The sequence below is a fragment of the Chelonia mydas genome, chromosome 3 (genome assembly GCF_015237465.2).
Source record: "Chelonia mydas isolate rCheMyd1 chromosome 3, rCheMyd1.pri.v2, whole genome shotgun sequence".
Taxonomy (NCBI): domain Eukaryota; kingdom Metazoa; phylum Chordata; order Testudines; family Cheloniidae; genus Chelonia; species Chelonia mydas.
Genome location: NC_057851.1, coordinates 156,769,662 through 156,789,013, shown reverse-complemented (window position 1 = coordinate 156,789,013; position 19,352 = coordinate 156,769,662). Strand labels below are relative to the sequence as shown.

Below are 19,352 nucleotides of genomic sequence, written 5' to 3'. Positions count from 1 at the left end.
AGATTGTGTGTGTGTGTCTGCATAATTACAAAATCAGCTTCCGCTTACCCTGTTTTTTTAAGGTGTCCATCAATGTCTGAGTGATGTTTGAGAGAGAGGAGAGTGGTACACGTTCACTTGCCAATATGCTTTCCAAAGCCTGTTAGCAGAAATTTAACAAAATGAAGTATTTCCATTCATTTTCCTTCATGTTATTGTTGAAGTGTTTAAGGAAGCCCATAACAATACAAGTCAGAGTATTTTTAGTTACTATTTCTGCTACACATATTTGCACTTACAGCACAAATGGATCCTGCAGCAAAATCACAAATCAACATGAATTCTATGTACTATGTTATAGAAAAAATAAAATAAGCAATGCTGTAAAGCAAGTCCTTAAGCTTTGTCAATGAGAAACCATGGAAAGAACTAAGAAAATTGTGAAAGGTCAATGGCTTTACACCCAAGTCTCATCATGTGAAATTCTTTCCCAGATTGAAACTCCCCCTCTCAATATTCACCTGTTTTTTTGTAGCAGGGTATTTAATATCAAGAATTAATTCCTTTGCTTCAGCTTCAACCACGTCTGCAACAAAGATGATCAAGTCATTAATTCATATTTGCAACACGGATCTTGAAAAGCAAGTCATTCTGCACCAAAGTGAAGCTGTACACTTATTTACATTTTAATTGTTTGGTTTGACATGATTGGACGAACTGCCACCATTAACTTGGAAACAACTCACACTGACTGTTTGCAGTGTTGTAGCTGTGTTGGTCCCAGGACATTAGAGACACAAGGTGGGTGAGGTAATATCAGAAGTAACAAGTTGGTCCAATAACAGATATTACCTCAACCACCTTGTGTCTCAGAAACAGAGAGGCATGTATCATTCCAAATTTGCCTCTTTTGTAAGAAAAAAATTACATATAGGAACAAGGGTATCTATGCGCAAAAGGTGATATCCCTCCTACCCCATGCAGATGGCAAGCATGGATGCTACGCACCATTTAAACGCTAAAAATAGAGCTCAATTAGGACTTAAGTGGTGGACTGGGCTTGTGCTGGCTCTTTGTACAAGAGTGGATTTCACCCAAGGAGCCTTTTAAAAATCTACAGGCTACTTGCAAAAGTCATGACATAATTTGTGCCAATATGCACTAGGAGCCTGACAAACTAATTTTACCCTGCCCTGTGAGAAAATCTCACTTTTAATACAACTGAACCGTGTCATACCAGGTGACCTGAGTCAACATCAGGATGGGAGTGCAAAAAGTACTAACAAAGATACCATTAGTGGGGCTGGGACTGCTCCGTAGAAGACCTAAAAATTATTATAATTCCATTTCATTTCAAGAGGACTCTTCAGATGTCTTTACTGTTGAGAACAATTGCTCTAAAATTAAAATGAGGTGCTGAACATCTCCAAATAACCAAGGTGAGAAGGACATACTGTACAGCACACTGAGAATTTACCTTTTTATGCTGTTTTGCCCGTCTGCACAATCCAGATCAACTGAGCTAGTCAGATTCTGCCGCTCACATCACATACACTACTGAACCCTTCAGGAGAAAGTACTGCCTGCCCCCTAACGCTCCCCAGATACAGCATGTCTCCAACATTGGTTTGTTTGTTTGTTCTTGGTAAAATAGTATTAAGAAATCCATAATTCTACTGAACATAGTTAAAAAAAGCAAGAATTAGTTGAATCCCATGGTCAGACAGCTGTGGAGCTCAGTAGTGAATACAACATCCCCAGCAGACTACATGGCAGATAATTTGAGACTTATCTAGACTTTGCAGATGTGTATAAAGAAACGAACATGAACTGAACGCTCTTCTTAATCTAGTTTTTTGAAGCACTCAGCACAATTCTAACCTGATTTTAATATACATTTGAATAGTAAGTTTGCAGGTCTTCTTTCAATTTGCAAACAAATTCACTTACACCTAACGAACATTAAAGATGGCAAAACTGACAGGTGTATATGTATGATATACACGTACACTAGGGATACAGTGCATATTGTGTGCTTCAGTTGGTGAGACATTAAGAAACAACAAACATTTAGGAGAAACCTACCCAGATTTGAGGTTTTAGCTTTGAGTAAAGCACTTAACTTCTTCACTAGATGCATATCTTTTGCTCGTTCACTCTTTTTATCACTGAAAAAGATTTTTAAACATCTCATATAAACACACACTGAAATTTTATGTTTGTTACTTTTGAATTACATCATTGGTGAAAACATTTTTTGTTCACTCTGGCATAAAATTAAAACAGTTACTAGTTATTCTAAAACTCAAGTATTAAGTCTCATAAAATAATCAGACATTTCATTTCCCAAGGGCCAAATTCCACCATCATTACTCACACTGAGGACACCTTTCTCCACACAAGTGCATGAGACTACTCTTGGAGTAATGCACTACTCAGCATGAGAAAGAATAGCTAATTCTGGCCCTCTGGAACTAAAAAACAATTTCAAACACTTATCAAAAGGCTTCCGTTAAGAGGAGACAGTTAAGGTAGATTATTATATAAAATGGAGCTAACCTTACCTTAGTGCTAAATGGAAAGGTACATGAACAGTTTTTATGCTTCCAGACACTGGATCAACAAGACAGATCTGGTAAGTCTGAGACTGCCAACCTTGACTAATCATATTGTTTAAACCCATTATTTTATAGCCAGGATACATCAACCTGAAACAAACACACAGATATGGCCATGACAATGAAGACTGAAATTACCAACATGCATTTTTTGTATAAGACACAATGAAGAATTTCATGTAGCCAGGACCCAGCACAACTAATGAAAAACATCAGAATATCTAATTAGTGATCTATGCCAGCAAAGATTAGCAGGGGTGTTAGCAGTGGAGAGGGAAGAGGAAACATTTATTCATAAATAAGAGCACTGTGCGCTGCATTCAAGCAAGGATCAGAGGCATCGTCAGCAATTCAAAACCAGTCTACTAGCACTCATCACTGTGGGCACTGGAAGAAGACTGCCTGAGAGGCAGGAATATGTCTATTACACACTAGCACAGCATACTTGTCATCATGTCAAGATGCTAAGCATTTCTTACCTGCAGTGTTTCCCCACATTAAAGGCACCAACCCGGGGTCCTTGCTGAGTGCTCCACACTTCCAGGATTCCTCTTCTTGGAGCATAGATCACAAGAAATTGAGCCACTCTACTTGGACTTCGAGTACTTCCAAAAGGAGAAAAAACCATTTTTTCAGCTTCTCTTTCATGAAGGTCTTCCACAGTCTGAATCCAACCAATTTGTGCATCACGATATCCTTTGTAAGAAAGGACAGGAATTAGTCAACTAGTTTACATAAACACAAACACACACAACTGAAAATTGCCTGCTCCTGGAACAAGATTTATATAAGTGTTGGGTGGAAGGCTATTGTGCCCTCCCCAAAAATTTTATTGTGACCACCTAAATGCTATTTAACAGTAATATAAGCACCCTTACCCAACCTAAATATCATTACTCACATTTACTTCTCTAACACATTGATTGGGCCAATTGCTCTTTCTCCCCCCAACCAAGCTCTTCTGACACAGAAAAAGGGATGCCTTCCCAGATCAAGTCACCAGGATAGTACGTGCGATTCAGCACACACAAGTGACATCAACAAACCCTCCCAAGCCACATTACAATTAGCACAGAAAACAAGTTTTAAAACTGAAATAAAATGTAATTGTGAACTTTCTAAAGTGTTTGTGGAATAAGTGAAGAGAAAAGTAAAGTATGATTTCAGTTTACTATCTCCTTACCTCACTAGAAAATGCATGCAAAACATTCAGTTGTTAAACATTTGTTAGCAGTTTACAACTAAAAGGACTTGGAGAGGGAAAGAGAGAGAGTGAGCTTGAGCACGTGTGGCTCACATCACACTTTATTAATAAACAGGTTTAAGCAACTTGCTGTAAATGCTGGGAAACTTGGCAGACCAAACTGTTGGTTTAGTAAATGCTTATTCAACTGAAAAAATAAAGATAGTAAAGAAACAAACAAAAACAAACAAACAAAAAAAACTTGATCATGGAAAGGTGTTAAAGTAACATGAAAGATCAGTAACACAGAAGAGAAAAATGGTGAGTGTGTATAACTGAACAATAGAGAAGCACCAGAGAAACCCCAACTCTAGGGGAGAGGAATGCACAGGAGATACAAGGAGACTCCAACCATTATGCTACGGTAGCTGAAACAGAAGCTAAGCAGCCTGGGGGAAATGTGCAAATAAAGGTTCCTGAGTTCTAGTGGAGTTTCCTGTACATAGCCCACGTACTTGTGCTCAGTGCATCAACAAGAATATGAGAATGTTTGCTTGCAAATTTGATTTCTGTCGTTCCTGACTGACTCCTGTTTTGGTTTCCCTTCTTAGACCTCTCCACAGCATTGAGCCAATTACAACGGCTGTCTGGAGAGAAATGAGACTCCACCGTGCTTTCCCTGTAGACTTAATTCAGGAAAGCCAGTATCTCTGGGCTAAAGTAAGCTTGAGTGGGAAAGGGAGAAGTGACATATATGGAATACAGTTTACTGCCTCTGAAGTAACTAGTGCTCTAAGGATCTTCCAAACTCGTGTTTGCACTGTGAGGGCAGTGGGAGGACAGAGTGCTGCTAGAGATATTTGTAGCTTCACAGAAAGCGGGTCCAGGAATAAGGGTTTTTGTTTGTTTGTTTTGTTTTTTGTTTTTGTTTTTACAAATAAAGGTTCTTCTACAAGTCCTATCCGGGGGTTGTAATATTGGCTGTGCTTGCTGTTGGAGTCTTGGAGATGACAACGTCTGCATCTCCTCTTTCCCACAGAAAAGCTGGGGCAGAGAGATGAAACTGATCGCGCTCTCTTGGAACAGCCAGCAAGAGATGCCAACTGACCCAACAAAGCAGTACGCATGTGGAACTGTCTGCCCTTCCGAATGATTTTCTCTGCCTTTTTGTGATGCCTAAGGTAGGGGAACCAAATGCTGTTGCTTCGTCTCTCAACTGAGACAAAGAAGAAACTAGAGCTGCACAAATCTTGAATAAATGAGCTCAAAACTCTTCAAGAGAATGACTGGATCAGCTGCTGCATGCTGTTGTAAGGTCTAGAAAGGGAAATTCAGCCTCAGTATGTGAGGCTGTTGATTAAATCCTTACTGTAGATCCCACCAATAATATTTTAAGGTCCAGTTCTATAATTCTGCCACCCTTGAATTTACATTAAATCTGTTTGAGAGATTAGAACAATAAGTGCCATGATAAAGGCCAAAGTACTCAGAATTCTAAGCCAAATTGAACAGCCACACCATTTCCAAGCAAACTAATTGCTGTATTGATATATACCAACATGTACCTTTCCACATGCGAATGGCAAGTCCTCGTGTAACATCCAGTAAAAGAACTCTTCCAAAGTCATCAGTTACTGCTGCCAAAGTGTTACATGGAGACAGACATATGCTTTCACCATGGCGCCGGGAATCTGGAAGTCCAAACCTGAAATCAAACACTCAGTTAACGAATATCAAAAGACACTACGTTAATTACTTTAGAATTATGAACAGTACCTTTTGCAGGATTAGAGAAATACTTTTTTCTAGGATGCCAAAAGGATGGGTGATTTGTTTTTGTTAACAAAAACAGAAGGAGCATTTTGCTATTAAAAGTTTTGTGCTTGTATTTACTTTGAGACCTTGCAACTTTATGGAAGTCATATTATAATCATATTATAAACTGATAAAACATGAAAGGTCCCGTAAAAGTTCAGAGAGCAGGCTAAGTATGTTTAATGTCCCTAGTGCCTTGGCATGCAAAGAGTCTCTGCGACAGGTAATCTTGTTGATTCTTTTCTATTGCTGACCAGAGCCGGGCATACCTGGAGACACAGCATGGCCTTAGTGTTTAGGGCAGAGGCTAGGAATCAGGAGAACTGGATTTAATTTCTCAATTTGCCGCTGTCTTTTTCTGAACCACTAGGCAAGTCACACCCTCTCTGTGCTCCTGTTTCCCTAACAGTAAAATTAGGATGCCTGTAAGTTATTGTAAGGAACTTTTACATCCTTGCATGCAAAGCATTTTGTACCATGAGAGTATTTACAAGATTGCTCATACCGCTCTGTTGAGTCACTTAACCTACTCAACAGTAATTCTCCTGCTGCTAAACTAGGCAGGGTTTTGTTCTCTTTTGTTTTGGAGGGAGGAGGAGAACAAATGCGTGCTGAGAGCTAAGTAGAGATCATTAAATTAATTCCATTTATAAATTAAATCAATTGAAACCAAACTCACATTTAAAAAAATCCCAGCACAAGATTACCACTTTCAAAAACTATTCAAGACAATCAAGGAACAGAACTTCGGAGGAATTGAGGGGTAGGTGTCAAACTTGCCTCACAGCTAAAGGGGTAGCAGGTTCAACTTTTGGTTTCTGCTTTTGGACAGCCTCTTCTTCATGTTTACTCTTCCAACCAAGCCAGCCACTTGCAACAGAAAAAGTGATCAGCAGAATGCCAATGACTGCACAACTTAAGACACGCAAGTTAAAACTAAATCAAAACAAAACTTTATTTTGCATTTCATTACCTGGCAGCATTAAAGAATGCTGAAGTCAGTTTACTAGCGACTGCTAATGCAACGTGAGACAACAGTGGCTGCGTGCTACCCTGAAGGAAAAAATAAAACCATTCTTAGAAAGCAACAAGATAATTCCTTAATTTCTCTTATCACTACATAATGAGAACTTAAGTGCTGAAACACACTAAACACTGACTAACTCCAGCAATGAGGGGAAAAAAATGCACTGCAGCTAAAGTCTTGAAAGAGATGTTGCCAAATTTGACATCATCCACATTAATTTTCAATACAAGCAAGTGATAGTTTCTCAGTCAGGTAGAAAAACTACAGATGATCTCAGCTATGCAGACCTCATAGGCCCGGTACTAGGAAAGGAGCTAGAGGTTCAGCAAGATCTCAATTCAGTGTCCCTAATAGGATGTTATTCCACATCTCCAAGTCCCAACTTGCTGTTTCAGAGGCCCGCTGAGAACCTCTGGTCGCTTAGCAGTATGTGGTGCTACAGCAGAGGTTAAAAACTACAGTCTATGATGCTTCATGGAGAGCTAGTTGGTTCTGTGGTATGGGGGTTCCTTATTGACACCAAAATAAGTACATTTTCTCACAAATGTTTTGCAAAAACTTAGCTGCACAACATTCTGATATTGCTTTGGTTTTGTTACCTTGTTGACCTAGATAAAGATATTACACTCTGTCTTGTATGTTCAAATATACAGAAGGTAAACAGGAACATAAATATAGCCATGCTTTTTTACCAATACATAAAGAGTACATATATATTTTGTGAAAGGGTCATGGCAAGCAAAATCATTTTAATTCTCTATTACAATAGTTACAAATAAAACAAAACACAAACTGGGGCAAGAGGACATCACGCTACAGAACACTCCCAGTGCCTCCATATAACAGGGTCAAAGGCCAAGTGCCTCCAGAATCCAAAAGAATTTGAAAATTGGATTATGACATGTGATCTAAAACTTATTTTAAGTTTATTTCCTTAACCATGAAAGAGTAGCTAGTGGAAGACAAAGTCTCAATTAACAAAATTAATATTAAAAAAAATGTTTCTATATTGAATTTAATTTTTTTTTATTTAAGGTTTTTAAAAAGTTAAAGTCTTGGATGGCAGGAGCCTGGAGCACATTTCACAAAGAAACCATTCCAACCCAAAGGGATTTTTCCCAATTACAGGTAAATTCTGAAGACTGAAGGAAAAAAACCTGTACAAACTGGGGTAAATGAAGTATTCTTCAAAAATAGCCTTTTTTTATATATGGAAAAGAAAAGGATATTAATTCTCTCATTTGCCACTTGGGACAAACTAATTCTTTTATCATGCCCATTTCATAATATATACATACCTCCAGGGCATAAAAGAAACCAGTGAAAGGATTGGAGCCTACAGTAATGTACTGAGACATAGTAGGTGGACTATTCTTTATAGCTGCATTATAACCACCTATATTGGAGGCAGTCTTCATTTGATCAAAAGGAGACAGAGTCATGATACCTAATACAGAAACAAAAAATACTTAAATTCATGTAAACTCAATACAAATGGGCATTTCAGGCTCTTGAATTCTAAGTCTACTCATGCATCCCTGGCCGAACAGTCATAACTCTAGAAAAATACAAGCCCCAACTTCATTGACATCTGGTTCTTGCACACTATATATAGCTGTATTATTGGATATCTAAAACTGATTATACATTTTAGTAAGAAAGGCACATATCAAGATTTGGAATCAACTGACCATTTTTATTCCAAACAAACCCAGTAGATGCAACAAAAAAACCTACTTGTGATTTGTTTTAATTTTAAAAGTTTCCGTTTTTATTTTTTTGTTTTCAAGGGGGAGTGGGATGATGGGGACCATTTCCTCTTCCTGATCAGAGGAGTGAGACCTGTCCCCGTGACAACAGCAGGGGAAGGAAGCTCAAATATCAAAGAGGGCAGCATTTGACAAGTTACTTGGCTAACCAGAACAGCATAATACACCCCATGTGTCTTACCTGGCATACATGTCACCAGATACCCACATGCCCTTCTTCCTCACAGGCACTCACAGCCCACTTCTCTCCTTCCTTTCTCCAAAGACAAGTAGAGAGGGCCTGGTCTGCCTCCCTCAACTATCTGCCTGTCTGTGATGGAGGCCTGGGGACAAGCAAACATCCTCATATCCCCAGAAAGCCATAGTGTGGAAAGAGAATAGAGGCCTGCTACGTCACCTCTGGAAATAAGTCATCTGAACCTTTAAGTTTCCTGCTCCCTCTGCTACAGGCAAGGTCTTTATCCTTCCTGCCAGACAGTCCTTTAATCCACCACATAGGAGTCTGACCCAGTCTCACTCAAACTAAGTATTAGGCTGCCCCCTTCCAAAAGAGAGAGGAAGAACAGAGACTATACACAGCCACTATTTCCTCATTTCTTCTAATGGGAGAATCAAAGCCTTCTGATGCTCTTAAACTCATCCTTTAACCCTCTTCAGCTAAGCTCTATGCGTTTCCATCCAAATGTTACCATAGATCAATACTCCAACATGCACGAGTAGTCTCACAGCACTGACAAAAGAGGTCTCATCCAGTTGAATGTCTGAAGATAAATGGTAATGCTTACCCACACTGGCATGGTCAACTATGGTGTCCACATCCTGCAAACCCCACTTCTTATAGGCTAATGGTGGGGGTTGTATGTTCTCATTGCCTGATGCTGCGGCTGCCAATTTGTTATAAAAATTGAGACATAAGTAAAAAGCTATTCGTTCATGTCAGCTTAAATATTGTATCATGTCAGCTCATGGTACAATGCTTTATATAATCAGTTACAACACAATGAACACTGAGGGAAATGCCAGTGGAAAATCATTTTGTATTGTGATTAATAAGACATTACATACGATAACTTTACCTATAGGTTTTCATAGAAGCATTGTCAGACTTTTTTGTACAATACATTTAAGGACATGCTGTGCAAAATTAGAATATGATCATTTTTTCCATTTTGCTGAAATTAAGACACTTAATAAAATTTAGGGAGCAAAATTTTGTTCACAACATCCAGCTATATTTGTAAAGTCCAAAATAAATTAATGGAGATAATTTATCTTATCAATTATTTATGGTTGAATAAATGGTTTCTGTATCAGTTCCAGAACAATATTGGTCCTTCTCCTGGTAGTGAGTGTTATTACGGGAGACAATCTTGTGCCAGACATAAGTAAGCAGGTCCTACAAAGATCCACATTCACAGGATATGCGACAGTATGCTTTATTATACTTGAGTTGCTAGCAATGCTCCCATCTCAACCTGTCTGCAAACTCAGGATAACGCATATGCAAGGGATTAGCACGTGAAAGATACTGGAGTGCTTTTATTGCAAGCATTAAAGTGCAGCTAGTTCTAATTGCTCTCATTTGTGAAGAGTGATAATTCCTCAGACAGTAATAGAAAGGCTATGCTTTGGTGGTAGGAGTGGCTATAGCTAGAATTAAGGTCTATGCCTTGGCAGGTGGGACACAGTATAAAAAGGAACACTCGTCCTCAGTGTAGTTCTGCACAAAGGTCTCAAGGGGTGTCTGTGGGGCCATTAGGGCAACTGACTGAATTGGCACCTGCCCTTGTTCAATGACTCTCTTGGTTCTTAGCTGAAGGGATGGGCGCCTTCACTCTTCCTTGCCCTGCATGGAAATACTCTCCTCTCCTGGCCCCCAGAGGAATCAGCCCTCTCCCTGCACAGTGTCAGCCTTAACCTAACAGCACTGTTGGCCCCACAATTCCTGATGCTCCCATGCTGGCAGCTCCATTAGGGTTCCTCTCTATTCCTGGCCTAACAATGTGCCCATTCCGCGTCACTGGTTCTTGGCAGAGATTGAGAACAGGCAACAGAGAGTTGGAGCACAGTAAGAGGCAAAATCAGGACTCAGTGCAAGCTTTTGATTAAGCCCATCTCCCAGCAGTGAGAAACCCTCCCTTCACCGAGCACACCATTACTTGATGGTTCTCCCTTAACCCCAGGAAACTGACCAGTTCCAAGGTGCAGCACACTTGGATTAGTCAGCATCCCAAGGATATAAGAAAAGAAATCAAGGTAAGCAGCAGGGCAGGTTGTCAAAAAGATTGAAAAAGAGTATGCATTTTTCCTTCACAGAAAGAGCTAAAACAGCCTTCAGGATTTTTCATATCTTAGCCCTGATCTACACTGGGGCGGGGGGGGGGGGGGGAGGAAATCGATCTAAGTTACGCAAGTTCAGCTACATGCATAACGTAGCCGAAGTTGACGTACTTAGATCGACTTACCGTGGTGTCTCCACCACAGAGTCGACTGCTGCTGCTCCCCCGTCAACTCTGCTTGTGCCTCTTGAGGTGCTGGTGTATAGGAATCGACGGGCGAGCGCTCGGGGGTCGATTTATCGCATCTAGACTAGACTCGATAAATTGATCCCCGCTGGACCAATCGCTGCCCGCCGATCCGGCGGGTAGTGAAGACATACCCTTAAAAGTGTAAGGATATCAACCATTAAAATATGAAGAGCATCTGCCCACAGCAGAATCACTGTTATGACAGCAGTACTTTTCAAAACCTTTCATAAAAAGAAAAACACTCAACTAAAATAAAAATCACTAAGTGATCACCGTGCTGACCCCTCTAGACATTGATAAGGTGCATCTAAGATGGCTGCATACTAGCAAGTCAAATCTTCTCCAGTCAACATCCTCAAGCAAGCTGTGTTCTGAGGAAGTGCATTTCTCAAAAATATTTTCCTTCACATAACTATAAGCCGTATAAAACTGACAAACCATATTGGCTTCAACTCCAGTCTGATACAATTAATATGAATTTTAAATAATTTTGTATTAACATACAATGTAACAAACAGACTTCTGTAAGTACAGGCAGTCCTCGGACTTATGACACAATTGGTTCCTGAAAATTGTGTCACAAGTCGAAACATAACTCAGAACCGCAATCCACTTCATTGCAGGACTGAGCGCCGTAAATTCAAAACCAATTGTCGTAAGTCGAATCAGGGTGTCAATTCAGAAACATCTTAAGTCGAACGTCGTAAAGTCGAGGACTGCCTGTACAAGTACTACTGTAGGTCACAGCAATAGACAGCTTCTATCAGAGACGTACCTCTTGCTACCTGATTACGACAAGCACGAAGGGACTGAAAGAGGCTGAAACCATCAATTGTCACAACTGCTGCTGGATACAGGATACTCAGTTCTTCATTCTTTATTAAAAACAATGAGGTAAAGGAGACAATCACTTTCACCATCATGTCAACTTAGCACTTCTCCTCTCTGAAGGAAAGCTTTGTAAATAATGCAAGGTAACAAGTGTTTTGTCTGAACAGTTCATTTCTAACAGACTCTGCACAATGGAATATCATGCAGCAACAAAGAAAAGAAGTTTAAAGAACTATCCGACATCTCAGCATACAATTAACAATTATTCAAATACAGACGCAGTTCTGTATTTACGGTCTACATTTTGTCTGCTTTCACTGAACTTCAAGCCCCTCATCTATTTATATTTTAAGGGTTTAAGCAGAGAACATACAAGTTGTTGCAACTTGTAAAGGTCGCCTTGGTATGGGTTTATCTAGAGTGCAAATATCAAAGGATTTATGACCCAAATCCTATATCTATAGTAGGGTCTAAATTGGCACCTGGGCCCATTTTATACACCCAAATGTCCATCTGCAAGATTTAGATGTCTTGTTAAAACCTCCATATTTCAAAATTGGGCCCACGTCATGCTAAATTGTCATCATAGATGAACACTTGTATAAAGATAAACTAATACTTCCTAGTTTTTTTCATGTTGAATTCGAATTCAGCAGAGTGCAGAATGGTGGGCTTTTCCACAAAGTTGAACAAAGTTCTACAAAGATCCCTGTACAGGAAACGGCATAATGGAATGCAGATTCCTACGACTACCTCCAAAATAGTCTTAACTTTTTTCTTTGGAGGTATTTTTTTTTTTTTAGTTTTCAGCTGTCTCCAGAGTAATCTTACTGAGAGATAAAAGAATATTAAGTCATCTGCTAGAGCACTGTGCAATTCTTGGAACCTGCCAAGCTGCATATTCCCCTTGAAAATCCACAAGCATACTACTACTATATTTTGCACACATAAAAGGAAAACACAGGCAACAAATGAAGCCCTCTTTTACATGAGTGATACAGTAATTCAATGTCTCTCTCAGCTTTGGGGATAAAATAAATAAGTGGAAAGAAATGCTGCTTTCCTGTCTATGTCTTTATGACTTAGCTGGTTTGAGGATTCTTCTACAATGACATATCCCTAATCTCTTGCTCAGGTCAATCTTCCACCTGTCAAAAACTATTAAACACATACTAGTGGATTCACGTAGGAAAGAAACATGCCACATCCTGAAACAATACTATTTTACTTTTGAAATAGCCTGCTACACCACCTGTTCAGTGACTCCAGGATGTCTTGGAACCTCATAGGTTCTGCATTTAAGCTGCAGGACAGGATCTTCATTTAAGAGCTGTGCAAGAAGTAGGACTCCAGTCTAAGAAAGAAAGAAATAATTAACATGAATATTTATTCACTAATTCACCTTTGCTTAGGAAAGGCTTGCAGTATGCTCTACAGAAATAAAAGTTTACAAGTTACAGCAATACATCATTACTTTGCAACTGAACTTTGAAAGAAGACTCACCTCAGTGTAGAAACGGACGTAGCCAGAGGTAAAACCTACCACGATGCAGGTCCAGTCAGGACGGCCTGTGGAGCTCCTGTCCCATAAAAAACCAAAACATATTAAAGGGAAAAAACTAATTTTGCTCTCAAATATACACAAATTCCATTGACTTTAAAAGGATTAGCATGCATTTATCTGAAGGCAGAAGCTTGAATTGCTAAAAAGTCTATTCTTACCTCTTTTGGCTTGCCAGTGGAATGCACAATGCACTACTTACACATTCACTGGAAACAGAAAATAAAAATATGAAGCATTCATGCCAACCAGTTTAAAATTACATACCACAATAGTTCTATACGACCCATCAGATCTTGCCAGTCTTATTAATATATTTTAATAACTTAAATATATTTTTAAAAATGTATTAAGACTCAAAAATGATTACATAATGAGGTAAAATATTATGCAAAATACTAATACAACCATATTTGTAAAATTATACACAATTCATATTGTGAGTTAAAAGAGAGTTGCTGGGGCTTTTTATAAACCATGTATACTGTAATTTCTATTCAAAGATCCTGAAGAAAAAAATCCTAATTTCTGTTTTTTTTTTCAAAATTATGTATTATTTATGCTATGTAGCAGTCCACAGGAAGATTTTTAAGATTAACATACTATTGGTGCAGATAGAACAACAATGCATGTAAAAAACATATTAGAAATATAGAACGCCACAGGAACAGAAACAGAAACTGTTTTAGAAGTTTGAAAATGAGTTCTATTTTATGCTAGACAAGAGTCATAGTAAAAAAAGGCAATAGGGTTGAAATTTGAAAGGAAAAAAGAGGCTATGAACTAATGCAGTAAATGCTTTCTGTACGTCACTACTAAAAGGCAAAGACTAACAAGTCACTTTGCAGTCAAGGTAACAATGATGTACACTGCAGAAAAGGCAGACCAATCCATTAAGCGCAGAATGCAGGAAATCCATCTATGATTGCTCAAATAAGCTTGAACAATAAATAAGAAATCTGACGCTGTTTACTGAAAATTGAAGACAAGGACATGCTATCTTTAGTTTTCAACTGACCACTAAAAATAGGTTAAGGATCATAAAGATTTTAGAGACAAATGAGAGCTAGGATCTTAACTGTCACAGTTGAGGAAGTTGCACAGAACTGTTTTATATAGTTTTCATAGTAAGCAATCAGCTAATCTGGATTTAGGATCCAGAAATTACATGATTATATCTAAAATGATTGTGAGTGCTATGACAAGGGTTCTGAATAAGAATAAATGGATTTTTGAGACAATCAGATTGAGGATATACAAAACAGGTTTTGAAAAGTAATTTGACTATCGGAAAAAAAGAGTGCAGAATAAAATAGCAAGCTGCTGTGCTCATATACCACATTTCCCATTTTAAAGAACAAATGAAATGCTCTATAAAGAATAATGATGTAATAAGTAAAAAAAATGTTCAAGAGAAATATACAATTATAAAAACACATAGGATCTCTGCTGCTAAAATTGATAGGAATTAAATGAAAAGTAAATACGGGAGAACCTTGCTAATTTTCACCTTGATCATCATAGGCCTGATCCATCTGACAAAGAGTCATTGGGTTTCACCTCGCTCCTTAGTGAAGATTTAACAGTACAGTGCCTCTCTAGAGAGGCAAAGGCTTCACTTTGTTTGCAAAATTACTAGGGTACTTTTAGTAATATACTAAGTAGAATCAAATTATTAAAACTAAACTACAGTTGTCCAAAACAAATTAAGAAAGTACACTCTGATGCAGAACTCTGTTTTCATGATGTTCGTTCATTTAGTAATTTGCAAAAATTCCTTAGGCTGCAATGGGTCTCCCCAACCAGTGTAATTAGCAAGCATTTACTGTATAAGAATAATGAGCACCACAAACAGAAGAGCGTTTTCCAAGACATGCACACACAATTTGGGTGGGAGAAAGCAGACAGTCAAGGTTTCCTTGAGACAAATAGAAATCAGAGACGGCAAGAAACACACACTTTGGTTACTCATTTTCCAATATATGGACACAGATTTTATTTCCACCATTAAATAAAGCTTTAAAATTTATTATGGAAACATTTAATACAAGTGAAAAGGTTCTATGAAACAGATAGCATATCAGCCCTAGGTGACATTTCCAATGACATTCAAAGTGTAAATTCCATCTGAAACAACAGTTTCTGCAGGCATAACACGTCAGCTCTATTCCCACAAGAACAGGAAAGTGACTAAGGCTGGCAATTAAAAAAAGCTGAAGATATTCTAAATACAAGTTTGACACAAGTTTAAATGAATTAAATTTTATAAGATTAAGGAATTGAGTGAAACCACATATGTAAAAGTAAAGCTTAGTGAACAGAGCGGATTGCCAGTTGAGGAAAATATTGGGGGGGGGGGGGGGGGGGATGGGGGATGGGAAATCAGTCTTTAAGCACTATGTGTAGCTACAATAAGAGGGCTAGGTTACACTGCTATAGAATTTGGAGTCTCTCCTATTTGAAACACCTGCAAACCCTTAACTGGAGCAGTAAAGACAGTGATCACACCTCATCTAAAGAAATACCTCCCTCAAGGGACTCTAACATACTGAAAGGGATTCTACTAATGTAAAAAGGAATAGCCTCTGTGAAACAGGCCATGTTATTTGAATAGTGGGAAGGAAACAAAGAAAAGCCAGATGCATATTGTGATATTTATCAAAGATAGCTCAGATGCATGGCAGTAGCAAGTTTTTAAACAAGGTTCGTCCTCCTACCCAAAATTTCACATGGTTTGATAAATCAGCATCTCCAGCTCCCTGTTTAACCATCATACTGCACATACTGTTACTGTGACACACAGCTGCAGGTGTTGGAAAGAGCACTGAGGGGGAAAGAGCAACTCAAAAAGGTAAACCTAAGATGATTTACTGAAATACCTGAACCATGTGAGGAAAGGGGGCAACTGAAATATTTCTTGGCAGCAGCAGAGAAAGCATTAAGAAATTCTGTATTCTCTCTGGCTAGTTTGGTTAGGATGACTAATTGAAATCAAAGCCAAGATATAATTGGAAGTCAAATCCAAAAGCTAGGCTTGAAGTAAAATTTTCAAACACACCAAAGTAACTTAGGAGCCCAAATCTCATTTTCAAAAGTAGCTTAGGCACTCAGGCCACTTACCATGGACCTTCAAGATCAGAAGTAGGAGGACAACAAATGCAACATGTCCACAGCATCTTGGGGGAAGAAGGTCTTTACATCATATGAGTGATGCTCTAATGCCTGTGACTTGAAGTGTTTAAGTAGTGGTGTGATGGTATGAAAATGGGGAGGGGATCCTTACAGACTACTTCTGACTGCAGCCCCAGCACATCAGAATAAAAAAGTTTCTCCCACACCCCTAAGAAAAATTCAATTCTACTCAGTAGATGTTCAGTTTTATTTTCTTGCTAGGTTAAGGAATTACAACAGTTTTGTGACAGTCCAGATCTTTGAACAAATATTTTTATTATAATTATATGTACACCCAGTAATTTGCATATAATCACACCCTGGAATCTCACTCCCAATAACAAGTGGCTTTTGCATTTGGGCACCATTTTTAGCCATGTAACTTACTCCAGCCCAGAATTCTTAAAGTTGGAATGTATAAACAACCAATGGTGATTAAAATCATTTAGTCAGTTTCCTCTCTCCAAACTATTTGTAAAGTACATTTAAGATAAAAAGAGCAAAGAACTAATTAGTAATAGTGACATTTTAATCAGATAAACTAAGAATTCAATACCTACCCTTCTTCAACATTCAGAGAGCCACTCCAACCAACAGCATATTGCATTTCCTCCTTCCCCTTGTCGCTGTATTTCCATTTTGCTGACATTAAAAAAGGCATTGTCCATAAAGAATAAGATGTTAAAAGGTAATCTGCAAAAGCAACATAGTTCCTTTCCTAATATTCCTCAATATAACACGTTTAGGTCAGTAACCAGTTTAAAAAAAACCTCTTACCATAGGAAGGGAGTATGTTCTACTGATCTGAGGAGGGGACTGGGAAACACAACTTATGGATTCTTTTCTCACTTCTACCACTTAGTGAGACCTTTTGCACATCATGTCACCCCTCTCCATGCTCCTCAGTTGACTAATTTATATTTTCTTAAATGAAAACATCAATCTATTTTACTGGAGCCATAAGGCTCACTTCAAACAGTGAGCTCCTCAGATGAAAGGTGCAATGAAAGTACAAAACACTATTACCTGGTATGGTTATCCACAATGAAATGAAAACCCTAGAGTCTGAGTTAACACAGAGGAAAGTGGCCAAATCTAACTAGTTCTAAACATTGGATTTTCATAATTCCTTTAGTCACTTCATAGTAACACTGGAAATCACAACAGACTTAATTGTTTCTAACAGAGTTAGCGAAGAGTAAAAATCACAGCACTAGATACAATACAGTACATCATGTGCTATCTATATGCCACCTAAAAACTGACAAATTAGAACAAATGCCACCCAATGGTTCAGAAGCAGCAGCTATCTATCCACCAGGTGAGCCAAAGGATAACTTCCTTATGCATGAACCAGTAGGAGCTCTGTTAAACTTCAATTAGCTGGAAGGTGTTCTTACAGGCATCGTGCATTTCTGTCCTTCCATTAACTATGTGAAACTAGTAGCTAATCAGTTTTTGACATGCATGATTCTGCGGGGAACAACAAATATGGGCTGATGGCTTTAAGAAAATGCAATCATTCCAATTTTCAGAAATCTCAGTTTCTGCAGCATTTAGTTACAAGTTATTATCCCACCATACTGGCAATGACACATTCTGCTGCATGGATATAGTTTTTAAGTCAAAGTAAAAAGCCTGTAAAAACAACACCAAGAGTTCAGGTCAGTTTAGCTAAAGCTTTTTCTCTGGGAAAAATTAAACACAAGAAAACACAAAAATTAACACTAAACATAAAAAACAAATGTAACATAAAATTAATACAGCCCAGAGATTTTGTCCAGAAAGCATAATTAATTGTAACATCTGCAAGCAAAACTACAGGAGATAAGATAGTTATGGTGTATATATTATCAAATTATGCCTGTTAAAATGACTCAGACCTACAAAAAACAAAGGACCTGAGAGAAGGTTGAAACTTCAGATTTGCCATATCTGCTTGTGCCTAGTTAATACATCACATGTATTACATAAAATAGTCCACCATACTAAAATCCCTGAAAATAGGGATTTATGATAAGAACTGCAATTGTTCACTAATTTAAGTACTGGGCCATAAGTAAAAAATGTGCATTACATACTTACGCACTAAAAAAACAGCTTTCTGCTCACGAGCTATTACCATCAGATCATTTGCTGGTGATAAGGATAACACACAGTCTTGAAGCCAGTAACTTGTCTGTGTCTTGCAAGCAGATTCTTCTTCTTCTTCTTCTTCCTGTGTGTACAGTTTTAGTTAGTGTAGGCAATGATTTTCAAAGGTGTTGGTTGGTTTGTTTGTTTTTAAAACCACACATATGCCTTGCTTGCTCTCTCTCAAAACTAATCTAGTACTCAATGCCCAGACACCAGTTTAACTACGGTATAAACTTGCAGAACAGCACAAGTCAGGTTTATCTACTTTACAATAATTCTTTTAGCATATTAACAAAATAGCACATAAAGAAGAATTAGTTGGCTATTTGGATTCTCAAAGCCATGTCTCTCACCAAAGACAATTAAGGACCCTAACAGACATGGAATGAGAGTTAAAGTACTATCATGGACTAGAAACCGGGAGGGGGAGGGGGAGAGAGAGAGACAGAGAGGATAAAGTGGTCAGTTTTCAACATGAAAGGAGTTTCCCCAAGGTAACGCCACTGTTTGGAAAATATATTTACTTACAAAGAACTAAATTCAGGTTATTGCACTCAACAGTCCTGCTCTCCCTGTGCCTTTACAGATTATGGGGCTTCAGAGACCAAACTCAGATGTGAGAAACACCAAAAAGTGTCCCACACATGTACCCAAAAATGTTATCGTTGAAGAACAGCTCCCAAATCACAACCCTGCAAAAAGTAGGAAACGTAGTCACATGGTACTGCTTCACA

At 38.4% G+C, this 19,352-nt stretch overlaps 1 protein-coding gene across 9 annotated transcripts in view; it reads right to left on the bottom strand.

The window, feature by feature from the left end:
- RAB3GAP2 (RAB3 GTPase activating non-catalytic protein subunit 2) overlaps window positions 1–19,352 on the bottom strand; it is a 73,531-nt gene that overhangs the window by 29,095 nt on the left and 25,084 nt on the right. For 6 of the 9 annotated variants that reach the window (XM_037895700.2, XM_037895694.1, XM_037895695.1 and 3 more), the window contains 16 exons: window positions 18,568–18,700; window positions 17,043–17,124; window positions 13,473–13,520; window positions 13,255–13,330; window positions 13,003–13,104; window positions 11,695–11,794; window positions 9,177–9,275; window positions 7,921–8,069; window positions 6,569–6,648; window positions 6,376–6,465; window positions 5,346–5,485; window positions 3,077–3,293; window positions 2,544–2,687; window positions 2,065–2,147; window positions 501–565; window positions 49–139 (listed from right to left, as the gene is read on the bottom strand). In XM_037895700.2, the coding sequence (XP_037751628.1) occupies window positions 49–139; window positions 501–565; window positions 2,065–2,147; window positions 2,544–2,687; window positions 3,077–3,293; window positions 5,346–5,485; window positions 6,376–6,465; window positions 6,569–6,648; window positions 7,921–8,069; window positions 9,177–9,275; window positions 11,695–11,794; window positions 13,003–13,104; window positions 13,255–13,330; window positions 13,473–13,520; window positions 17,043–17,124; window positions 18,568–18,700 (1,699 nt within the window). The remainder of the gene's footprint in view (window positions 1–48; window positions 140–500; window positions 566–2,064; window positions 2,148–2,543; window positions 2,688–3,076; window positions 3,294–5,345; window positions 5,486–6,375; window positions 6,466–6,568; window positions 6,649–7,920; window positions 8,070–9,176; window positions 9,276–11,694; window positions 11,795–13,002; window positions 13,105–13,254; window positions 13,331–13,472; window positions 13,521–17,042; window positions 17,125–18,567; window positions 18,701–19,352) is intronic. The other 3 variants (XM_043543626.1, XM_043543627.1, XM_037895698.1) reach the window with 2 other exon arrangements.